Source organism: Pseudophryne corroboree, chromosome 1 (assembly GCF_028390025.1).
Source record: "Pseudophryne corroboree isolate aPseCor3 chromosome 1, aPseCor3.hap2, whole genome shotgun sequence".
NCBI lineage: Eukaryota > Metazoa > Chordata > Amphibia > Anura > Myobatrachidae > Pseudophryne > Pseudophryne corroboree.
The window spans coordinates 899,129,829-899,155,213 of record NC_086444.1 but is presented as its reverse complement, the minus strand read 5'-3'; the positions used below and the strand labels follow the sequence as shown (position 1 = coordinate 899,155,213).

The following is a 25,385-nucleotide window of genomic DNA, read 5'->3' as shown; positions in this document are numbered from 1 at the left end:
CCACATAATACCCTCTTTTGTGGTACTTGTAGTATCAGAAATATGTAACACCTCCTTCATTGCCCTTAACGTGTGGCCCTAATAAGGAATACGTTTGTTTATTCACCGTCGACACTGGATTCAGTGTCCCTGTCTGTGTCTGTGTCGACCGACTAAAGTAAACGGGCGTTTTAAAAACCCCTGACGGTGTTTTTGAGACGTCTGGACCGGTACTAATTGTTTGTCGGCCGTCTCATGTCGTCAACCGACCTTGGCGCGTGTTGACATTATCACGTAATTCCCTAAATAAGCCATCCATTCCGGTGTCGACTCCCTAGAGAGTGACATCACCATTACAGGCAATTGCTCCGCCTCCTCACCAACATCGTCCTCATACATGTCGACACACACGTACCGACACACAGCACACACACAGGGAATGCTCTGATAGAGGACAGGACCTACTAGCCCTTTGGAGAGACAGAGGGAGAGTTTGCCAGCACACACCAAAAACGCTATAATTATATAGGGACAACCTTATATAAGTGTTTTCCCTTATAGCATCTTTTTTATATATTTCTAACGCCAAATTAGTGCCCCCCCTCTCTGTTTTAACCCTGTTTCTGTAGTGCAGTGCAGGGGAGAGCCTGGGAGCCTTCCCTCCAGCCTTTCTGTGAGGGAAAATGGCGCTGTGTGCTGAGGAGATAGGCCCCGCCCCTTTTTCGGCGGCCTCGTCTCCCGCTCTTAACGGATTCTGGCAGGGGTTAAATATCTCCATATAGCCCCCGGAGGCTATATGTGAGGTATTTTTAGCCAAAAAAGGTTTTCATTTGCCTCCCAGGGCGCCCCCCTCCCAGCGCCCTGCACCCTCAGTGACTGCCGTGTGAAGTGTGCTGAGAGGAAAATGGCGCACAGCTGCAGTGCTGTGCGCTACCTTAAGAAGACTGAGGAGTCTTCTGCCGCCGATTCTGGACCTCTTCTCGTTTCAGCATCTGCAAGGGGGCCGGCGGCGAGGCTCCGGTGACCATCCAGGCTGTACCTGTGATCGTCCCTCTGGAGCTAATGTCCAGTAGCCAAGAAGCCAATCCATCCTGCACGCAGGTGAGTTCACTTCTTCTCCCCTAAGTCCCTCGTTGCAGTGATCCTGTTGCCAGCAGGACTCACTGTAAAATAAAAAACCTAAGCTAAACTTTTCTAAGCAGCTCTTTAGGAGAGCCACCTAGATTGCACCCTTCTCGGCCGGGCACAAAAATCTAACTGAGGCTTGGAGGAGGGTCATAGGGGGAGGAGCCAGTGCACACCACCTGATCCTAAAGCTTTACTTTTTGTGCCCTGTCTCCTGCGGAGCCGCTATTCCCCATGGTCCTTTCAGGAACCCCAGCATCCACTAGGACGATAGAGAAAAGAGTCAAACTTGACCGTCGGGACAAAGGAGAGGTACAAGTTTAACCGGCAATTAAAGTTACACGAACACTTCAAGGGTGGTAAGAGTTTGACACCAGTTGATGCGGATGAGTCGTTGCCTCCTAAGTTATTAAAACTACAAAACCGTAGTAAATTTGATCCTATTTCGAACAATGCGACCATCAAGACCTATGGACGGTTATTGAATCATACGGTGTCTGTTGGTAATGCCTCTAGTATGAATTCTAAGTGTTATAATAATTTGAGTAAAATTGAATACGAAGCACTCAGAGATTTGTCATCTTATACTGATATCACGATACGCCCCGCCGATAAAGGTGGGGGTATCGTGATACAGGATTTGAGTTCATACAAGGATGAGTTATATCGTCAGTTAAATGATGACTCAGTATATAAGGTTTTGAAGGGTGATCCGACGGGCCGCTTTGCCCAAATTCTGTGGGATAAATTATAGGCGGCTGTTAAGACAGGGATCTAGCACTCTTATGAAAGCGTTAATTGTGGAACATCCTGTGGTCCCTGTCTTATACTCGCTACCTAAAATACACAAGTCCCTTGAGAATCCACCGGGGCGCCCCATCATTGCGGCCCGTAATGGGCTCTTTCAGAAAGTGGCTACGTACCTTGACACGTTACTGCAACCGTGCATTGTAAATAAGAATAGGTATCTGCTGGATATGACCTCTTTTATTAATCATCTACAAAAGTTGGGGAACATTCCTGGAAATAGTGTTTTGTGCAGTATAGACATTTCAAGTCTTTATACTGTGATTCCCAATGATGCAGGGTTGCTTGCAGTGCGCAAGCTCATTGAGGGTAATCCTCTATATACTGGGCCAGATGTGGATTTTGTGGTTGATTTGTTAGCAATGACTCTGACCCACAATTACTTTATTTTTGATGGCAGGTTTTACCTGCAGACATCTGGGTGTGTGATGGGGTCCCCTGCGGCCCCGTCGTATGCTAACTCATATATGTTTGTAGCAGAACAGGAAATCTTTTTTGACAACAGTGTTATTTCTGAAGCTATCATTTTGTACTTAAGGTATATTGATGACGTGTTCGTCATCTGGTCTAAGTCTGAGGAGGCATTAAACAATTTTATTAATGTGCACAATCGGTCAGGTCATCCCATTAAATTTACTTTTGACATGAGTAGAGACAGCGTCAATTTTTTGGACGTTTCTGTACAGTGTAGAAATGGTATTCTATCTACTGATTTATACCATAAAAGTACAGATCGCAATACTCTACTTCATTTTTCCAGTTTTCACCCCCTTCCATCTAAATATGGGTTACCATACTCACAGTTCTTACGAGCTGTGAGGATTTGTAGTGAGAGGGAAAATGCTGTTGCCAGGATCGATGACATGATTTGCAAATTTAGGCAGAGGGGATACCCTCTTGATAAATTGTTGCAGGCCAAGGATAAAGCGCTGAGTATGGATCGCCAATCCCTTTTGACTCAGCAAGCTAAAAAATCAACTAAATCACGATTACCTTGGGTAAATCACTTTAATACAAAGAGTGGGGTAATTGCCAAGGCGGCGAAATCTCTTTGGCCTATGATTCCGTCTGACAGGGATCTTAACATGTCTGAGACCTCAATTATGCCCACTTACACCAGAGGAAGAAACCTCAGTGATTGGTTAGTTAAAACTGATGTTACTGATCTAGCCTCTAAACAAAGTGAACAAAATTCTTTTCTGGCCCTCCGCAAGGGTTGCTTTAGGTGTCTGAATTGTACGACCTGTAGATCCCTGCTAACGGGGAGTACATTCCATCACCCCTTCAGTGGGAGAAAATATACTATTAATTTCAGACTCACGTGTACGACCAAGTTTATCATCTATTTAATCAGTTGCCCCTGTGGTTTGCACTATGTCGGCAAAACCGACTGCACACTCAGGGAGCGTATGGCCAATCATAAACTGGCCATTAGGAAGGCCATCGTGAATGGCACCAGTGACCAGCCGGTGGCACGGCATTTCACAGTGGCACGACACAGTATAGCATGTTTAAAATATATTATTATTGATCACGTGCCATCTAAAGTGAGAGGGGGTAATAGATCTTTACAACTTTTGCAAAAGGAGTCAAAATGGATCCATGAATTACAAACTTTGGCTCCAAGGGGTCTCAATGAGACATTGGGGCTGCATTGCTTCCTTTAGCTTAATTAGAGTATATTCTGTGTGAGGATGCTGGTTGGTGGATTTTAGATCCGTGATACATATCTCATGTGGATATTGTAATATGTTTTTTGTTGCCAATACTTGCATTGTCTGTATCTGTGCCTGATCATCATTTGTTTTTAATTTGCATGCTCTAGGTGTATTTTTTATTGGTATTCTTATAGTGGTTGTATTTGTTACACTGATTACAGGGTGATGCTTTTGGTTGGAGGGACGGCAGGATGACATCATCTGTGGACGTCTGAACGCCGGGTCCACGCCGGAGCTCACCGCACACGGGAAGGGGATATAAGGTATGTGTTCATTGTGTTTGTTATAACCTGAGGACGAAGTAATTAAAGCTTTGAAACGTTGTTTATACTCAACCTGCCTTTGTGCTTCTGTATTACCGGAGTGCCGCCGACTGCATGCTATTTTTGACCCGTTGCCATACGGGTGTAGGAGGGCACCGGACTGTTATTTGCTGAGCTTGGGAGTGCTGCCGAAAGACTGAGATATATATATATATATATATATATGTGTGAAACAACAGAATTCAATCCCTGCGCTGCATATCCGTGTTTTCCAGAGTCTCTTTGAAATTATTGTTCCAGTGCTGCTCAATCCAGCTCCCAGCCAGGGAGCAAACGGTATTGGTGCTAAAAACAAATCAGGAGAGCGCACTGGTAAATGTAAAATCATTCACTTTATATAGAAAAAAGCAATATCCACATACATTGCAGTTAAAACTTCCAAGCTCCGTGAAGTTCAGTGGAGTAGTCCTGGCGAGTGGATCTATGAGAGGGTTCACGGCTAACATATTGTGTTTTTTACAGCACTAAAATCTCCTTCTCAGTGAGATGTTTATGATATAAGTTGACCCATATTCTAAAACCCCTGATAATTTGTTATTTTGGGAAAAGATAAATATATATAAAAATTAGCCTTGTGATTAATTAGAATATAGCCCGTTGTAATATTAGATGTATAAGCCTCCATAATCAATATGAGAAAAATGGTTCTATATTTAGGTCGTGTCCTTCGTTTATATGATATTAGTGTTTTAAAGTACATATATTATTAAAATGAATTGCTACTGGTAAAGGTAGATTCTAACTTTGTGAAGTGAGAGGTGTCAATCCCATTCTCTGCTTTTGGATGAACAGCTGGGATCAATTGTTGTTACTAGCAGATAGCTAGACTGTGGGAGACCTTTTTTTTACTATTTAACATATCTGGATACTCGTAATATAATAAAATATGAATCAAAGTATGTGGAGTAAATGGGATAGACACCTTTTGCTGAAAAGCCTGCATGGATATTCTGTTTCTGGTGAGAATTTTTTCCTCTGTTATAACTGTATTTTATTATCAAATGTGAATGCATTACTAATTAGCATAAGCAACGAGCAACAGCTGTTTTAAATCGGAACGGGTATATAACATCTTGCCTATGCACAACAACCACATCCCCTGACGAAGACTGTGATTGGTCGAAACGCGTTGGGCGTGGCTACTTGCTGAGGACGTTGTGACCACACCCGCCGGGTCCGGAGCCGACGAGACAGTTCCAGCTCGATTGAGCACAACACTGATGGTCTTGTGAACTTCACGGAGCTTGGAAGTTTTAACTGCAATGTATGTGGATATTGCTTTTTTCTATATAAAGTGAATGATTTTACATTTACCAGTGCGCTCTCCTGATTTGTATTTAGTGTGTGTGTATGTATATATATATATATATATATATATATATATATATAATCACACACACACATTATAGATGTAAATTTAAGTATTGTAGGAGACATTGGTATAGGGTTTATATGTGTATAACTAACAGATAATATATTTAAAAAAAAAAAAAATCTTCTTACACATAGATACTGATTAGATCTGTGACGATACACATATAAAACAGCCAGCCTCCTTTTTTCTTGGGTAATGAGAAAACTTATTATGAAAATTATATGTAATTTTAGATTGCTTTTTTAGTGGAATTTTGAAGAGATATAATTATATACACAACTGATATAAAATTATTAATACAAAAATAAAACTGTTATTTTAATTGAATACCAGCGCTTTCATTACTTTTCTTTTCTCTGGTGTACAAAAAAGGAGGTGAATAATTCCCTATATTGGGAGCTGCAGGTAATCAATTGTAAATGAGTATATAATCAGCACCAGGTAAAAAAATCACCCTTTTTTTCCGTTTGCTGTATACGATATTGCCCAGCTGCAATACCGTACAGCTAATATGCTAATGCACCAGATGCCTCCATAATGATTCTGTTCATCTCAAGAAGCACCATCAGATCACACTGCATGACCATCGTTACTCAGATTTCCGTCTCAGGTCTGCAGGCGAGGTAAGTAAATATACATCGTCAGACACTGACTGCGGCACTCCTACAAAATGGAGGTGACACGGTCAGAGCTGCATGTGAGATCTCACGATAGTCCCATTGGAGCCGGCCAGGGGAGAGACAGCGCATTAGCACTAGGCTGATGCATTGTGTGCTCTAGCAGGGATAGCCAAAGGGGGTAGTTTCTTACTTCCCCACTTCAAAAGACGAGATGTTAATACATCATGTTGGTGTGGCTTCCTGCTTTGCCTTGATAATGAGGCGTAGCAGGGAGTGCTAGAGCACCAAGATCCATGACGCTATAATACATCTCCTCCTATGAGTCTAATCTAATTAGACTTTATATGCAACGCTCCAACTTCAGGGGTGTCTAACAGGATTGATAACCTGGCATCAGTTTATGAACCTACCCCAATAGGCAAATCAAAGTCCTAATTATTAGACAAGTGGCCGGATATAGCTTCATATCTAGAATGTAACCCTGTTACAGACCAATAACATAAAATGAGCAAAATGCATTAGCGGCAGGGAAAGAAAAAGCTTGTATACACGTAGCTAGTTTTCATACCTCACGTCTTCCATGATCCTGAATATTTACATTTCATGTTATAGAGATAAATGCTAATATTGTGCACATACATAAATTATCACTTGTCCTCATTCCTTTGGTAATATCTGTTTGTATTCAGATTCCTGAAAACTAGCACTAACCGTTTAGTGAGGTCTAGGTGACTGTGTATGTAACACTGCTATAGATATACTGCATGTAATATATTTATAGTGTACTAAAAGTTCTGCCTTGTCTTTACCTGTCCCTATCTTCTACTGGTGCAATATTTACAGGAGTTGCTTAATCCAACCTACAATCCACTGATAACTCACAGACAATTGTTGTTTTAGCCACAAATCAAGATAATATTAATATGCTATCTGCCTGGACTTGGACACATATCAGCACCAGCTGATAAATGAGTTTGTGAAATTACTGAGTTTCTTCACAATAGGATTTTAATTACATACCAGTAAATCCTTTTCTCGTACTCTGTAGAGGATACCGGGGTCCACATTAGTACCATGGGGTATAGACGGGTCCACTAGGAGCCATGGGCACTTTAAGAAATTGATAGTGTGGGCTAGCTCCTCCCTCTATGCCCCTCCTACCAGACTCAGTCTAGGAAAACTGTGCCCGAGGAGATGGACATACTTTGAGTGAAGGATATAAAAGGATAGCACACACAAACTAGAGGAGAGCCAAGCTAACCAAACTTTAAACCAGGAACAGCAACCGCTGAACCAACAATACTTAACCAGGTAACAGTGCAGGAAGAACGAAGCACTTGGCGGGCACCCAGTATCCTCTACAGACTACGAGAAAAGGATTTACCGGTAGGTAATTAAAATCCTAATTTCTCTTACATCCTAGAGCAGGCATTCCCAACCACGGTCCTCAAGGCACACCAACAGTGCAGGTTTTAGTGCTATCCAGGCTGCAGCACAGATGGTTAAATCAAAATAACTGAGCTACTAATTAAGTCACCTGTGCTCAAGCCTGGATATCACTAAAACATGCACTGTTAGTGTGCCTTGAGGACCGTGGTTGGGAATGCCTGTCCTAGAGGTACTGGAGCCCATATTAGTACCATGGGGATGTACCAAAGCTCCCAAACCGGGTGGGAGAGTGCTGAGGTTCCTGCAGAACTGACTGACCAAACTGAAGGTCCTCAGAGGCCAAAGTATCGAACTTGTAGAACTTAGCAAACGTGTTCGAAACTGACCAAGTAGCTGCTCTGCAGAGCTGTAAAACTGAGACACCCTAGCCAGCTGCCCAGGAAGAACCCACCGATCTAGTAGAGTGGGCATGTACAGATTTTGGACACAGCAAACCTGCCGTGGAATAAGCATGCTGGATAGTAAGCCTAATCCAGCATGCAATTGTCTGCTTTGGAGCAGGACACCCATCTTTATTGGGATCATAGAGAACAAACAGTGAGTCAGATTTTCTGTGACAAGCTGTCCACTTCACATAGATCTTCAAAGCCCTCACAACATCCAAGGACTTTGAAGTAGCAGAGGTGTCGATAACCACCGGAACCACAATAGGTGGCAGGCACCACCTTTGGAAGAAATTGCTGACGAGTTCTGAGTTCAGCCCTATCTTCATGATAAATGAAGTAGGGGCTTTTGTGAGACAACGCCCCCAGCTCCAACACACGCCTCGTAGAAGCCAAGGCCAACAGCATGACGGACGTCCACATAAGAAACTTGACGTCAACGTCCTGTAAAGGCTCAAACCATTCCGATTGCAGGAACTGCAACACCACGTTGAGATCCCAAGGTGCCGTAGGAGCACAAAGGGCCGGTTGGATGTGCAGAACCCACTTCAAAAATGTCAGAACCTCAGGAAGAGTAGCCAATTGTTTCTGGAAGAAAATGGATAAGGCCGAAATCTGGACTTTTATGGAGCCCAAACATAGGCCCACATCCACACCTGACTGCAGAAAAAGGAGAAAACGTCCCAGTTGAAATTCCACCACAGGAAATTTCCTGTACTCACCCCAAGAGACGTATTTTTTCCCAAATACGGTGGTAATGTTTAGACGTTACCCCCTTTCTGGCTTGGATCAGGGTTGCAATAACGGGACGCTGGCCACCTACTCACCACCAGTGCCGTAACTAGGTGTGTGCCGATGGTGCCTTGCCCACAGCGCACATGCACTGGAGGCGCACCATCGGCAGCACACCCCCCCCACCCACCACCCGCCCGGCCGAAAGCATTCGCTATAAGAGTCCAGCGCCGTCTCTCTTGGTCCCTGAGCGCCTCTCCTTCTCCCCCTCCCCACCCCCGCAAGACGCAATGTCAGGCCTCCGCCTGTCTCCCGCCCGCGCCGCTGCCTCTGCCTCTGCAGGCACTCGCGCATGCAGGGAGGGTTTCCGGGAGCGCAGGAATAACGGGTCAGAGCTGGCTCCTTTGTACGCGTGCTGGGGCCGGCTGGCTGCCTGCCTGAAAGGGAGCTGCAGTGCACAGCCCCGGCTCTCAGGCATTCCCGGCCCGGGCTGCCTGGGTGCAGAGTGATCGTCTAATGAGAGACTGATCTACGCTCTGCAGGTATGTTACGGGGGGGAGGGGGGGTGCGCCGCGGAGAGAGGGAAGAGGGGGCTTTAATGATGCTGGCCGGTAAGTTATGGTGGCTCCAGGCTGATGCATAATTGCTATTTTTCTTAATGTGAAGAGGTATGTGTGTGTGTGTGTGTGTGTGTGTGTGTGTGTGTATAGTATGAGTGTGTTGGCTATATAGATACTGTGTCTTTGTGTATGTGTGTGTATGCTACTGTGTGTGTGTGTCTACTGTATGTATGCTGTGTATGTGTGTGCTTATATGTATTCTGTGTGTATAGAGTATGCATGTTGTGTGTATGTATGCTATATGTGTGTTTGCAAGTATAGTGTGTTTGTGTGTGTGTGTGTGTGTATGTATATGTGTGTATATATAATATACACACACCAACCAGGCAACATGCCATTATGTGGATTCATTATTAAAAGCTCCTAGACTCCTAGACGTACAATTTTCTGCAGAATATATATATATATATATATATATATATATATATATATATATATATATATATATATATATATACACACACATCCCTGTTAGTCTGGCTCTCCCAATACTAAGCAGCAATAGAATTGGGTGCCTGTACAGTCGATTTACAACAAACTCAGATGGTACGGCACTCCTAGTGGCTAATAACACACATGAAGCTAAAGGCAACGTTTCAATGCCTTTATTGTGGAGCTGAAGAAAATGCCACAATAAAGGCATTGAAACGTTGCCTATAGCTGCCGCCTTCATGTGTGTTATTAGCCACTAGGAGTGCCGTACCATCTGGGTTTGCTAGATAGATAGATAGATAGATAGATAGATAGATAGATAGATAGATAGATATAATTTGAATTCCCAACGCGGCAAATAAAGTCCCTTAGTGGGCTCGCTGCGCTCAGGCCCGGTGGCTCGCTTCGCTCGCCACACTATTATTTTCCCCTTTGGTTGGTGGCATGGGCACACCAATCAAGTGGGAATAGTGAGCATTTGTTGGGATACATACATTCATATGTGTGTGTACGGAACCCCCCCCCCCCCCCCCCCCCATGAAAATCCTGCATTTGCCCCTGGCAGGGGACTCGGGAGCGCAGCCTCCAGCTCCCGGGTCTCTCCCTTCAAACTCTGCCCTGGATGCCGGATCGCCATCCCCGCAACTCAGGAGCCTGTCCCGGCTTACTCAGTCTCCCTGTGCACCACCAAGTACTGCGAGGAGCTTTGAGAGGAGGAGAATGCACTCGGGCAGGCTGCAGTTTTCCATCCCCTGACTTGTGAGTAGCAGCAATGTATATTTAGCCACATATTATGTATATTTTATCATCAATTGTGAAAGGGGACTGCCTGCCGTAATGTGTAATAATGGGGACGCTGTCTGCCGTAATGTGTAAAAAAGAGGGACGCTGTCTGCCGTAATGTTGAAAAAGGGGGACGCTGTCTGCCGTAATGTTGAAAAAGGGGGACGCTGTCTGCGGTAATGTGTAAAAACGGGGACTCTGTCTGCCGTAATGTGTAAAAAGGGGATGCTGTCTGTCGTAATGTGTAAAAAGGGGAATCTGTCTGCCGTAATGTGTAATAAGGGGGACGCTGTCTGCTGTAATGTGTAAAAGTGGCTCTACCTGGTACCTGGTGTAGTGGCGCTACTGTGCAGCGTAATTTGAATAATGGAGACTACTGTGCACCGTAGTATGAATTGTTATTATTTTGTTGCCACGCCCCTTCCCCATGAAGCCACACCCCTATATATTTTGCACGAGCCTGCGGCGCGCACTGCCCCTATCTTGCATGGGGGGGCGCCAATGCCATTTCTTGCACACATCACTAAAATGCCTAGTTATGGCACTGCTCACCACTCTTCATTCTTCTGGCTCTGTTAGGGGTGGCGGCGTGCTGCAGGTTTGTACGCTCGCCGTAGTGTGGGGCTTGCGAATAGGACCCTCAGGAGTTCAGTGCCCCGTCAGCGGGGAAAGGGACCATTAACCCTAGGGAGGTTGGGCCATTCCCCCCCCCCCCAAGTCCCACGAAGCAGGCAGTCTAGTTCCAGCTAGACCTGCCAAAAAACAACAAAAAAGAAAATAAATGCAGAAAACTCTTCAGGAGCTTCCCAAGTGTGACCGGCTCCTTAGGGCACATTTTCTAAACTGAGTCTGGTAGGAGGGGCGTAGAGGGAGGAGCCAGCCCACACTATCAATTTCTTAAAGTGCCCATGGCTCCTAGTGGACCCGTCTATACCCCATGGTACTAATGTGGACCCCAGTATCATCTAGGACAGAGGTTCTCAAACTCGGTCCTCGGGGGCCCACACAGTGCATGTTTTGCAGGTCTCCTCACAGAATCGCAAGTGAAATAATTAGCTCCACCTGTGGACCTTTTAAAATGTGTCAGTGAGTAATTAATACACCTGTGCACCTGCTGGGTTACCTGCAAAACATGCAGTGTGTGGGCTCCCGAGGACCGAGTTTGAGAACCTCTGATCTAGGACGTAAGAGAAATACTGATGCTCGCTATGTACTAAAGTTAATTAACAAGGACAGAGGTAGTGAAGTTTCTGCGAGTTACATTCCCAGAATTTCAGAGGAGTCTTTTATTTGTGAAAGACTACTCTGGGAAATCTGACACTGTGCATGCACACACTGTCAGATTTTGGAACTTGGCGGGAGCATAATATGCGCCATAGGCATAAAGTAGATATGAGAATATGTCTCTACAGACATAAAGCAGTTTACGCCATCCAGTGGCGTAAGTTTGTCCCAGTTGCCCGGAGGCAAGAAAAATATTGGTCCCCCCTATATATCATCCGTAAGCCAATAAGATGCCGTTTTGAGATCCGAGTAAAACCGAACCCGCTCATCTCTAATTCTAACTATATGAAGCTACTACAAAACCCGTTGCAACTAGGCAGATCTATGTAGTGGTCCAACCACACACTACATAGATCTGCTCAGTCACTCACAATGCTGATTATTTCTCTGACAATTAATTTGCAAGTGTCATATCCGAGATTAGAACCCACAAGCTTTTACACTGGAAGCATGCACCTTAGTGGTGAAGATATCTGCTCTTGCATAGGAACTATGAGAATTCTAACTATATGAAGTTACTTGTAATTGTCAGAGAAATAACTTCATATACCGTATTTGCCGGCGTATAAGACGACTTTTTCCCCCTGAAAAACATGCCTCCAAGCGGGGGGTCATCTTATACGCCGGGGGCAGTCTTATACGCCTGGCGTCACTGCCCCTGGTGCGGGAAGTCGCTAAACAGGGCGTGGCCTAGCATAAGGAGGCGTGGCCTTGTGGGTGGACCCCCGTTTTCAGCAATCCAGGGGGTTAAGAAGATGTTGGCTGCCCCCCCACTCCCCCCGTGAAGTGCCTCTATCTCACGGTGAGTGTACGGCGCTGCCGGCGGGTGAAGCTGTGTGAAGTCTCTCTCGAATGCAGTGCCGGCTCCTACACAGGGACAGGAGCCAGGTGCTGCACATATTGTTACAGTGCAGCACCCGGCTCATGTCACTGAGCAGGAGCCGACATTTTGGTGTCACCCCTCGGCGGGTGACACCTGCCCCCCCTTCTTATGCATACCTTGCTACTCCAAATCTCTTATAAGAGACATGTCAGTGCTGCCGCTGTCCTCCCTGCCTAACCGCCTGTCACATTCAGCAGTGACTCCTATGTTTGTGAGTATCATTTTTATCTCTGTTTTACGGATCTATTAAAAGGTTATACACGAGGAGGTGGCGCCCGCTGTTTTTCTTCTAGTCTTCTACAGTGTGTTGCCAGAGTTCCTCTGGGTTGTGGGCTGCCTGCCTGTGTTCCTGAAAAATCAAATCAAATCTGATGTTCTTTTACGTTTTATTTGGTGTGTGGAAGGTGTGCGGAAGAGGGGGTAGTCTTATATGGCGAGTACATAACAAACTCTATATTTTGAGTGGAAATGTTGGGGGGTCATCTTATACGCCCAGTCGTCTTATACGCCGGCAAATACGGTAGTTAGAATTCTCATGTTTCCTTTATAGGAGCAAATAGCTTCATCAGTAAGGTGTCTGCTTCCAGTGTATCTATAATAAAGAGGGTGTGATTTGTAAGGTGTAATGACTAGTGGGGAATTCGGCTACGGAAGAGATACCGGCTGCTGTCAATTAACTTAATTGATTAATGTCGCTGAACACACGGAACAGGAGGAGAGGTGCCCCCCTTCAAAGCAGAAGCCCGGCGGCAGCTGACTCCGTTGTCTCCCAGAGTTCTGCCTCTGACGCCATCTGAGATGGCGTAAATCAGCAGGACCAAGCTTTTCAGAGTAAGGGATCAGACCGTAGTCAGTGTCGAACTGGGGCATGTAGGGCCCACCAGGGAATGCAGTGGTAGGGGCCCATGTTTAGGGGTGTGGTCAGTCTGCAGAGGGGGTGTGGCCTGCCACCTCATTGGTTGGACTAACCATTGGAGAGTGCAACATTTGAGCCTCTTCATAAATATATACAGTAAATTCAGCTGCTGCATGCATGATAATGTACCAGATTAATAACAGATTAATAACAGCAATGCACTGTAGAAAATACACCATAGTCCAGTATATGGTAACATATGTATAATGTATAATTGAAGTGCACAGTCTGGAACCTGATCCTTAGAGCAGGAGGTGGGCCCCCAGGCAGTGGGGCCCACCGGTGGTTTCCCCTGTACCCCTGTGGGCCAGTCCAAGCCTGACCGTAGTCCCCATTGGTAATGATGGGGACAGCAATCCGCACTGATAGTTAGCTGCATTAGGCTATTAGTACATAAGTACATAGCGCTGCAACATAAAATTATGCAGAAACTCCAGTTTCTGCATAATTTTATGAAAAATACTTTGATAAACAGGCCCTATAAAATGGAATATGTGGTTTAGCTCACAGGACCACATAACCTACACAGTTCCACCAATATGAAAACAATATTAAACACTGTTAAGTGTATATGGAATAGTAGCACAATTCCTCAAAATAGGCAACTAATCAGTTGCAAAAATAGTACAGTACAGTTTAATTTGGTATAGTATATCCCTCTGAACAGATAAGGAATTGCTTGCACACTTGATTAAGGGGTCCCATACCAAATGGAAAATCAGCAATAGGGTGTATTTATGGCAAGGGAGCTCAGTCACAGTTTAACTCGGCGTCAGTACGGTAGAAAATTGTTACACCGGCAGTCAGGTGGGTCAAAATTACCCTGAAATATTTAACCCCACATTTCTTATTTTTTTTTCAAAGATTTGTAAATCCGTCTGTATATTTTAGTTAAAAGTCTCATAAAAAGGTTATTTATGTGAAATAAAAGACATTAGAAGTCTAATAATTTCCTTTCGTTGCAGGTCAACTTGTCATCGAAGCACAGGTGACTCTGGATAAAATGAAAACGTCTTTGTGACATAGTCAAGCGAAAGTGCATTTCTTCATATAGCTATATTTTGATGGATCTTGACATGCTGCTATTTTTTTCCTAATTTGTGCATTTGTATGAGAGAACTATTTGCAACATTTCACTTGTAAAAAAAAGACTCCAGCAATCTATTTCTAATGTAGCAGATTTTGCTTGTGGCCGTACTCCTGGCACCTGTGTAATTATATTTTACAATATAAATAAGAATAATTTTATTTATATAGCGCTCTTTCTCCAATAGGACTCAAGGCGCTATATTTTCCAGCCGGGTACGTACATTCTGTCGAAAAGGTTGCTTTTGCCATTTAGTCCTGTCTTTGACCACATATTGTGATGTTTGTACCTGGATTTCTGAAGTCTGGTGGGTGTTTGTGCTTGAAGAATCTTGCTGAGGATGAGGAAGACTAGATACTGAGGAACGTATTTGATGCTGTAGTGCACTCAGAGGTATATTATCATTGCTGTCAGAAGCCTCCTGCTCTGTGTCACTCTGCTGGCTGCGTATACTGACGTGATCTTCATTTTCCTCACTATCTGTCGAATGTTCACTTTGTTCTGAATCAGATTCCTCTAAAAAAGATAAAATATGTTGCCGTTCACATTCCTTGCAATCTATTTTGAAGAAAAACCTATAAATAACAAAAAACATAAACAATAAACATTACATTAATTTGGCTTGAAATTATAACATCGACTGTAAGGTTGGGTCATATTTACCTTTTTGATGTTTGCGCACATCTATCTCCCTGCGCAGTCGCACCTCAACTAAGCTGTGGTGAAAAACAAGAAGTGAGGCTTCATACAGTAACTCCATCTACTTGAAGTTTGGGAACGTCGCATTACATTACACAAAAATACACACAAGTGAAAACTGCCCGATTCATAATGACCCAACCTGACTGACGCCGGGTTAATGCAGAGTTTCCTGGACTGTAATTGCGGAGCCATTACAGTCCAGGTTTTAAGGATAACCATGAGTGAGCACAGGTGCCTTAAATTAGTACCTCAATCAATTTGCTTTAGCCATCTGGACTCATGCAAGGATATCCTTAAAACCTGGATGGTAATGGTATAGTTTGGGGAACTCGGGTCTAATTAAATAGGTATAAGCAATAGAGGCCGTTCCAGAACTGCGCTGATCTATGTACGTGCACAGGGAGACTCAGTCAGCTGTCTTTTAGCAAAGCACTGAACTGATATAGAGAATGGAGCAAGCATAGTCTTGGGTGCAGCAATCGGTCCTTAATGCATTTTACCATTGAACCATGGCTTCCTCAGATGGTAAGTGATATTTTTGTTTGCATCCAACTATGCATAGCCCACACTCAGGTGTGGTGAGAAAGAATAGCCTGTTACAACTCAGCTGTGTCTGTTCAGTTAAATGTGTATGTACAATCAAAATGTATACTGTTAGAACCGAAAAATACTTATACCAGTTTTTATTTACTACTAATTTGATACATTTAAATTAATTTACTTGTTACACTTAAGAATCAGTTATAATATTTACACCAAGCAGTTACATTACACTTCCATAATTTATATGGCAATTCAGCTTGGCAATCAAAACTTGTTCCATGTTGGACACATATTTAGATGGCAAGCAGATTGAACCAGCTGTGGGTGTAAATGAATGACTTGCAAGGGCGTAGTATTTCCCAGTGGCCTTTTTCTGCAACATTTTTCATGTGTAATGAAGACAAAGACAAGGAATAAAAATTGTTGCTGTTTTATATTTAAAGTAGCAAAATGTTCAAAACTGTTCCACAAAATATTTTTTTCATGTGTTTCGGGGGTTGAATTTGGCCAATAGCACTCCTGGTACTCTCCTAGCCATGCCACCCATGGTTCAGACCAGAGGTGTAGCTAGGTTCCATAGTGCCCGGAGCAAGGGTATGTTTCGGCGCCCCCTCTTCTGTACTGAATTCGGTGCATGTTACATGCCTAAGGAGTGGGGGAAAAAAAAAAATATATATATATATATATAGGGGGCGTGGCTTCATGGGAAAGGGGAGTGGCCACAGAATAGTACCAATTCAGATTACACCACACAGTATTGTCCGTTATTCACATTACACTACACAGTAGTACCCCTTATACACGTTACATAACACATGTTATGGCACAGTAGAGACATTATACACGTTATGCCAGAGTAGAGCCGCTTATACATGGTACTCTGCAGCTTCTAATGCAGAGAGAGTGCTGCTGCAGCTGGGACAGAGAGACGTGCTGTAGCAGCTGCGACAGAAAGAGGTGCTGCAGCAGCAGGGGCAGAGAGTGGTGTAGCAGGAAAGAAGTAACCCCACTGCACAGCTACAAGCAGACAGTGAGACATATAAAGAGGATGGCAGAACTCCGGGATGTGCTGGCTGTCAGTGTCCCCAGCTGTCGCCTCTTGCCTGCCCTGTTCACTACCTAGTATCCGAGTATGAATCAGTGTGCGCTTCTGCTTCTCCTCCTCCTGCTCTGTGACTGCCTGTCCCTCCATCCATGGTATAGCGGGCGGAGGGAGGGGGGCAGGCGGCAGTGCGCCCTCTAACTATTCCAGCACCTGGAGCTCGCGCTCCACTGGAGCCACCCTCGCTACACCCCTGGTTCAGACATCAAGCATTTGAAAACCCCCTTTACAAATGCTACATTTGCCTCCGCAGTTAGCATGCCTCCAATATGTTTTAGTCTGTCTTTTTTTTATAGCAAGATAGTTTAAGCCAAGTAAAGTCATACTGTCAAAGATTGAAATGATGACAGAAAGAAATACTTGTGTATAATAAATGTTTTATGCAATCATAAACCTTTAATGTTGTGTTTTCAGCTTGACTGGAGTCATACTGTGCACCACACCAAGCTATAAATCAATATCAGGGCAAAGTTTACATTTAATAGGAAGAGTCAATTTGAAGGAGGAGAATATATTAATTAACCCTTTGACCTCAGAATAGACTTTAGCCAGCCACATCACATGGAGATCTGCTTATAGATAATGGGTGTAAATAAATTGGACGGAGACACACAGACTTCATCTCAGGTTGAATAATCTGTGCCTCTTACATCTGCCATTCAGCTACCACCATGACATTCAATGGAAATTGGAAAGTTGATAGGAGTGAAAACTATGAGAAATTTATGGAAGTTATGGGTAAGTTTCTTGGTTCTTTTTGTTTTGCATAGGTTACCCTGACTTTATGGATTTGGATACAGCATTTAATGTTTAGCAAGTACAATATTATAAATAACCTATTACTAACAAAATCGTATGCGTCTTATGCATCAAACACATAGTCAACTAAAATGAAAGTGAATCTGCATTAAATAAGTTAACTGCAGCAATCCATACGCAAATCCAGTAATATTACCGCTCATCAGTCACTCTGTTGAAGTATACAAATCCTAGTGCTGTAAGCTCCTCTCCTCACAGGCTGCGCCTCTGTGGTCTCTTCCAGGAGTGAATGTAATGAAAAGAAAACTGGCTACACATGACAACCTGAAGATCACAATCCAGCAAGATGGGGACAAGTTCAGTGTGAAGGAAACCAGCACATTCAGAAGCATTGAAATCAACTTTACCCTCGGTGTCACATTTGAGTATTCTCTTGCTGATGGAACTGAACTTTCTGTAAGTTTTAAAATCGATTAACTTAGAGGAAGTATATTACACCATATATTTATATATAAACAAAGCGATTAGGACAATATCTACAGTATGTTGATAATTTGTAGCAGAAAAGGATAAAGTCCATCTTTGAAGAACTCACAATCTATATATTAAAGCAGGGGTTCTCAAACTCTGTCCTCAGGACCCCACACAGTGCATGTTTTGCAGGTAACCCAGCAGATGCACAGGTGTATTAATTACTCACTGACACATTTTAAAAGGTCCACAGGTGGAGCTAATTATTTCACTTGCAGTTCTGTGAGGAGACCTGCAAAACATGCACCGTGTGGGGTCCTGAGGACCGAGTTTGAGAACCTGTGTATTAAAGATATTGATTGACAGATACCATGCTGATTAGTTCAGCTTGCACCAATCTTCTTGCTCCCCTGGCGTACCATGATGTCATGAACTACTGGCGCAGGGGATAAAGAAGAACATTCTAAGACTCAGATCAAGGCACATCTGTTTATTCTTTAGAACAGGTAATATTTAAAAGGGACACTCATTATCCTTAATCTAAGTTACATGTTAAAGACAGAAAAGTCTATACAGGCATAGGCAAACTAAGCAATTGCCTAGGGCATTTGATATGCCTAGGGGCATCAGAAACTTCTGCTGATTAAAATGATATGCGGCATGCCTATATTCTTTGTGTAGCATTTCATATGCAGATACAGCCACAGTCTCACACAGTATATAGTCATGCTGCATATAATTTTAATCAGCAGAAGCTGCTTGTGCATCCTCGCCACATAGCAATGCAAATAAGATGCATTTTCATAAAAAAAAGGTGCCCAACGTTAGCATTGAGGCAAAATTTTTGAGGACAACACTATAAATTGGAGGGTTCTGCGCACTGAGTGTCTTTATTCTATAGCTAGCCGGGGTGTGCTGCTCGTTCTGATGGGTGTTCCAACCCACCTATATGTAAATGGAGAAGCTTAGTGGATATACCACAATAGAACTGCGCTCAACCCCTAAGGTGTGTGTGTTTAGCTAACGAATGCACATCAGATGTAATAAAGGATAATGTATGAACAGACCCAAATTTGAGTTTGCACTTGGATATAGAAATCTCAAAAATAACAATATGATGCGAATTAATTGTTGTGAGCCACTGTATTTATTGTATACTGGCCAATCTAAAGGTGTGCGGTTAATGCCCAGGGTGGGCGATGTTGTCTCTTATAAAGTTCATGCAGGTTATAATACAGACTGTGGCGTCCCACACATCTGCTGTTGAAAAGTCTTTAGGAAAAAATAATAATAATAACAAATGCTGGTGTTGGTAAAAAATCTTTAAAACCTTCACGATGCCCTGAGCTTACGGTGGTGGCATAAGTGGGGTAAAAAAGGGGGTCTCCGGACTGGTTTCCTCTCTCTGCCCCTGCTGCCCGTGGTGCGTCCTTGTTCAGACGCCCCCCGGGTGCAGGTCAGTCAGAGAGGTGGACCTGTCTAGCGGCGGGGAAAGGATTCAGATGCCGCTCTGCAGAGCGGCTAGCTGCGCCTCTCCCACCGCTTACAGAGAACTCGCCTGTCGCCCGCTCCAGCCGCACGCCGCGCTCCGTCACCGGCTTCCTCCGCTGTCTGGTATCCTAGCAGCGCTGCTGGCTTCCGGGTAGGTCCGGTCACGTGACCGGGTCTTTTCGACGTGGGAAAGAGTCTTCCTGATGAAGTCTTTGAACCTGTAGTGGTTCTTTCTTTCTAGTTCCTCCTTTTGGCGACCCTCAGATAGGCGTAGCCCCGGGAGGAACCCGGGGCCGCAAGGTGCGTTCGAAGTGTCGATGATCAATGTGTCCTGCAATTCACACTAATTCTCGCAGCTAGCTGCGTTCTTCATCGACACGCGAGCCGAGTGATCCACCGCTGAGAGTCGAACTACAAAGAAAGAACCACTACAGATTCAAAGACTTGTATAAGGTGCTCTACTATGTGGCGTTGCGTTATAGAAAGGGCACTACTGTGTTGTCTAATATGAATAAAGAGCAATAGGGTGTGGTGTAATGTGAATAAGGAGCAATTCAGTGTGATGTAATGTGAATAAGGGGCTCTACTGTGAGGAGTAACGTTTAAGGTAAAGTGATACTACTGTGGGATGTAATATGAATTATGGACACTATCGCATGATCAAATGTGAATAATGTTGCACTACTGTGTGGCGTAATTGGAATTGGGGGTACTATTGTGTGGCCATGCCTCTTGCCAGCAAAAACACACCCCTTTTTGGGCTGTGCGCCAAATGTGCGAACTGTTCCTATTTAAAATATAGGGGGTACAAATACCAAAATGAGGACTGCTATGGGTGAGGGGTGATGGTGCTGGGAAAGGGGTGCAAGGTCAGAGGCGGAACCAGCGGTGGTGCTAGGGGGCACCAGACAAAATCTTGCCTAGGGCATCATATTGGTTAGGGCCGGCTCTGTATACAGTGTTAATATATCAGCAGACATTTTAAACAGTGTCACAAGCTAAATATATCAATACTAAAATAAAGCAGGAATTTAACTATATGCCACAGGTGAAAGCTCAGGGGCCACATGCAGCAGTAGGGCCACATATTGCCCAACACAGCTTTATATACTGTACCAGAGCATCACATTGATTTTGAAAACACATAAATCAGGCTTATTTTGCAATTAATTACTAATATTGTATGATTGGTTAAGTATTTGTATTTAAATATAGAATATCCCCATGGTGGTTAAGGTTATATTTATATTCCTGTATGACAGGACTGTATATGCAGCTTTATTTACTTATATGTGATGTGTAGAAGCAGTTATGGAGATATAGTAAAACCTAAAGAGATAAAGTGGAGAAGTTGCCCATAGCAACCAGTCTGTTTTAGCTATCAAGTACTTCACAGTCTATAAAATGGCACAAGCTGATCGGTTGCTATGGACAAATTCACCACTTGATCTCTGTCCAAGGTGTGATACATCTTCACCATAATGTACTCATCTGTCAGGTGTGGTGTATTCTAACAAATACAACATCATACAAAATAATGGACAGAAAGAGAAACGTGTCAATGAGAGACAAACAGTCTGTATTAGTATTGTCATTTGACTAGCATAGCATTTGCCAACAGCCATATTCCTTATATCAACTTCTTCAACTTTTATCATCCAACTAACTGTATTCAAATCTGTATTGAAATGTTGTACTGCTCTAGGTTGCCTAAGTAGGAAAAAATTAGTAATATATGCATCCAGATGATGCTATCCTACAAAACACCTTATACTAACCATATAGACGCATACCTCCCAACATGACCCTCTCCAGGAGGGACAGAATGCTCTGCTCCTGCACTTCCCTATTAACTTATGATTGCCGTCACCTGTGCTGAAACACCTTTCTTATCCATTAACCTGTTCACAACAGGTGCCGGCAATCATACAATAAGAGAAAAGTCCATAAGCAGAGCATTGTGTCTCTCCTGGAGAGGAGCATGTTGGGAGGTATGTAGATGGGATCAGTGCTCAGCGATGAAAGATAAAACAGCCAGAAGCTGCTTAGTAATTGCATTTAAAAAAATGTTTTATGTTTTCTTTCCCACCCCTAGGGAGCATGGACTTTAGAGGGAGATAAGCTTGTAGGAACCTTTGCCAGAAAAGACAACGGAAAAATACTCAAGACAAACAGAGTAATTATTGGTGAAGAACTTGTCCAGGTGAGTCTGACCAAAAAAAAAAAAAAAGTGATTTTACCATCTGCCTACCTTGCTTTCCTGATTACTGTATGACAGCTCCTATATGCAGTTTACAAGAGCTTTGCTGTGTGACTGGTTCACATAGGCCCTCTACACACTTTCTTTCCTTGCAATCTGGCTGCCGCAGAATGCTATCAGTGACTCTTAACATCAAGCATTAACTTCTAATGCTGCATTCAGTTCGCAAATGCCGGATCCTACCCGGTAAGAGAAACGTGTACTTACTGGGTGGGATCCGGCATTTGCGCTCCGTTGCTGGCTTTCCGACCCGACAATATACCGGGTCGGTTGCCATAGCAGCGGAGGGCGCAGCAGGGGCGGGGGTGGAGGCGGCGCTGGGAGATGAGCTCCTCTCCTGCGCCGCCTCTCCCTATGCTGTGAATGGGAGCGGTGTCGCATCGGAACGGCTCCCATTCACACTGTGCCTGACCCGGTAATCAACCCGGTAATAACCCTTCTTTTTTTACCGGGTTGAATTACCGGGTCAGGCGACCCGCTAATTCTGAAAAGGAGCTTTCACATCGCACACTGACCCGTTTCGACATTCTTCCAATACACAGATTTTAATTACTGTGATGGTTTTGTGTTTGTTAGCTCCAGGGACCGATTAAGGATTGTGGGTTACCTAGGGCAAAAAAAATGGTGCCCCCCCCCCTACTAAAATGACCCCTTGCGCTGTCCCGTAGAAAAAAAACATAGTTTTAATGCACCTCTCCCTCTGTACCCTCCAGCTCCCTGTGGACGGCTTCTCCTTTAAAAGCAGTCTGCTGCTGCAAAGTGTTATGCCCCATATTCTGTTCTAGCCGGCTGTATCTCTTCACAGATGCATTACCGGGAGGAGGTGGGTGGGGATGTCTCAGCAAGCTTAGCATGGCTGCACCTCCTCCCAATAATGCTCCTGTGTAGAGAGATAGCCGGTTAGAACAGAATAAGGGGCATAGCACGCCTCTGCCACCCCTCTCTCTGTGTCACCCCTTAGTCACCTCCACGTGCGTTGTGACCCGGCAACTGGGACAATTCCTGCTGCTACTCAGGCAGCTCCCTAGTCCCTTTAGCGGCATGGATGTGATCTGTTCTGTGCCGCAGATGAGGGTACTCGGGAGCCGCTCTGCTCTGCGCTATCTGCAGTTCCTATCTCATTTACCGGATCAGATTACTCTACGGTGTGGTGGTCCCAGGACGGTCGCCCCTCCCTTAATCTAGCTCTGGTTAGCTCATACCATTAATTGAAACATCTTGGCATACTCAGATCAAATTCATGGATTTTAATTTTCTGAATGAATCTATTATGGCAGTGGTTCTGAATAACTTTTCAACTGAACCTCCTGGTAGCTCATTTGCGAAATGTGCATCACAATAAATTTAAAATAAATATAATTGCTATTAGATAAATGTTTAGGCACATAGAATTGTACATACTGTATATAATTCTCTCATGTTGCAATTTTTTAAATGTCAATAAAACCATAGACCACAAATGCTTTCTTTTACACGGATATAGAGATGTTAACATGATCCTACTGGATATCCCACCTCACCCTGCCATTATAGAAGTGTTGACATTAGGTTTGTTTATTTAATAGAAAGAGATTTGATTAATTTCCCTAAAAATCTATGAGCCTAAAGTTATCTTTTTCTTCCCTACTGCGTGTTTTGTTTATACTTTATACAGTAGGAACTACATTTGCCAGTTGAAATAATATAGCGTACCAGCAACTGGTTAAACGTTTGGTTAATCACATCAATGTCATCCATACACTAATCTACTTTTCATGTTTAAAGTTCAAGTCTATCTTTAGACTTTCTTTGAAAAAAAACATTGTGCCTTAAGTACTTAATCATTTTAGGTTCTTAGTATTAAAAGTATTTCTTTATTGACTACAATGTAAAAAAAATGGATTGTGAAGCTTATCTGTAGCCATCATTTTGGACCTGTCCCCAAAGGTTAACTGTTTCCTGACCGCAAGCCATACATATACACTGAGGACTCAAAAAAATCACATATACACTGAGTGCACAGAATGGTGTCAGGGCCCCTGAGTTTGGTCTGCAATTGCCCTAATTTTCTAAAAGCTAGAATAGGCCTGGCCAACCTACACATCCTGACATGCCTGCCACAATTTCAGTATTCCCTAATATCAAAACTGTGGCAGGGCATGCTTATACGTGTAGTTTTTCAACAGCTGGAGAGACACAGGTTGACCGGGCTTGAACTAGAAAGAGCAGAATCATGAAAAATACTACAGAGGCTGACCCATTGCCCTCACCATGCACCATTAATTAGCAGCATACAGTGCATAAGTGATTAAGGCCCAGATTTATCAAGCCTTGGAGAGTGATAAATTGCATGGTGATAAAGTAACAGCCATTCAGCTCCTAAGTGTCATTTTTCAAACTCTGGGGTCTATGCACCATTAATTAGTAGCATACAGTGCATAAGTGATTAAGGGGTACATTTACTAAGCAGTGATAAGAGCGGAGAAGTGAGCCAGTGGAGAAATTGCCCACGGCAACCAATCAGCACTGAAGTAACATCTATAATTTGCATACTATAAAATGATACAGAGCTGCTGATTGGTTGATGGGGCAACTTCTCTACTGGCTCACGTCTCCGCTCTTATCACTGCTTAGTAAATGTCCCTCTTAGGCCCAGATTTATCAAGCCTTGGATGGAGATAAAGTAGACAGAGATAAAGTCCCAGCCAATCAGCTTCTAACTACCATGTTACAGGCTGGGTTTGCTAATGACAGTTAGGAGCTGGTTGGCTGGTACTTTATCTCCGTCCACTTTTTCTCCATCCAAGGTTTAGTAAATAGACCTCACAGCCTGTAACATGGCAGTTAGGAGCTGATTGGTTGGTACTTTATCACAGTGCAAATTATCACTCTCCAAGGCTTGATAAATCTGGGCATTAGTCTAAAAAGCATATTTATTTTTTGTTTTCTGTAAACAAGCTATAAATGATATAGAGCTGATTTCTAAATTGAACTGTTATGTTATCTAATTTAGCTTATTACACTATCCTTTTAACATGTAGCTTATATGTTTTTAAGAAAAACGATCTGCCCAATTAATGTCATTCTGAAAGCATTCTTCAAATGATACATGACAGCCAAATGAAAATTGATAGAAGTTTAAATTCAGTAGATATTTAAGTATTCCTAGTACATTAAAAGCACCAGAATTATCTATATCGGTATTATTAACCACATGATATGCATGTTAATGCATTTCTAATCATGCCATGCATTGTTCTGTATACTCATTAATTTCCTTTCTTCTCTTTTAGACATACGTCTATGAGGACACTGAAGCCAAGAGGATATTTAAGAGGGCCTAAGTATTGTTCCCAAACAAGAAGAACTGCTGCTTAGTTACTGACACATCAGCTTTACTAATAATTAGTTAACAAAAGTTTATACGTATAACTACAAAAAAAGCATGTTAGCTTTTTATTCATTGTATATATTAGAGATAACTGAGTTTATCTATTAAAAAAGTCCTTAGTGTTATTTTTGGCAATAAAAATAACTTGTTCAAAACCTACTGTATCATCTT

General features: G+C 43.3%; 1 protein-coding gene, 1 long non-coding RNA gene and 1 other non-coding gene across 4 annotated transcripts; 1 reads left to right on the top strand and 2 right to left on the bottom strand.

The window, feature by feature from the left end:
• Window positions 1–14,042: 14,042 nt before the first annotated feature.
• On the bottom strand, window positions 14,043–15,404 carry LOC134962944 (uncharacterized). The gene is made up of 2 exons (XR_010188083.1): window positions 15,180–15,404; window positions 14,043–15,032 (listed from the first exon to the last, which is right to left on the bottom strand). It is a non-coding gene; the product is annotated as an uncharacterized LOC134962944 (long non-coding RNA).
• A 157-nt stretch (window positions 15,405–15,561) lies between these two features.
• FABP2 (fatty acid binding protein 2) lies at window positions 15,562–25,369 on the top strand. 2 transcript variants are annotated; one of them, XM_063941595.1, is made up of 5 exons: window positions 15,562–15,743; window positions 17,527–17,601; window positions 17,906–18,078; window positions 21,680–21,787; window positions 25,117–25,369. In XM_063941595.1, the coding sequence occupies exons 1-5, from the start codon at window positions 15,728–15,730 to the stop codon at window positions 25,165–25,167; spliced, it is 423 nt and encodes a 140-aa protein (XP_063797665.1). In that variant the 5' UTR covers window positions 15,562–15,727; the 3' UTR covers window positions 25,168–25,369. The 2 variants fall into 2 exon arrangements, with proteins under 2 accessions (XP_063797665.1, XP_063797666.1); XM_063941596.1 differs by lacking the exon at window positions 17,527–17,601.
• LOC134954740 (5.8S ribosomal RNA) lies at window positions 19,839–19,992 on the bottom strand. The gene has a single exon (XR_010185868.1). It is a non-coding gene; the product is annotated as a 5.8S ribosomal RNA (ribosomal RNA).
• Window positions 25,370–25,385: the final 16 nt, after the last annotated feature.

Bases quoted from the DNA above. Each gene is read 5' to 3' on its own strand.
- FABP2 (XM_063941595.1), top strand. The intron at 17,602-17,905 runs GTAAGTTTCTTG...GGTCTCTTCCAG, and splicing joins GAAATTTATGGAAGTTATGG to GAGTGAATGTAATGAAAAGA. The intron at 21,788-25,116 runs GTGAGTCTGACC...CTTCTCTTTTAG, and splicing joins TTGGTGAAGAACTTGTCCAG to ACATACGTCTATGAGGACAC.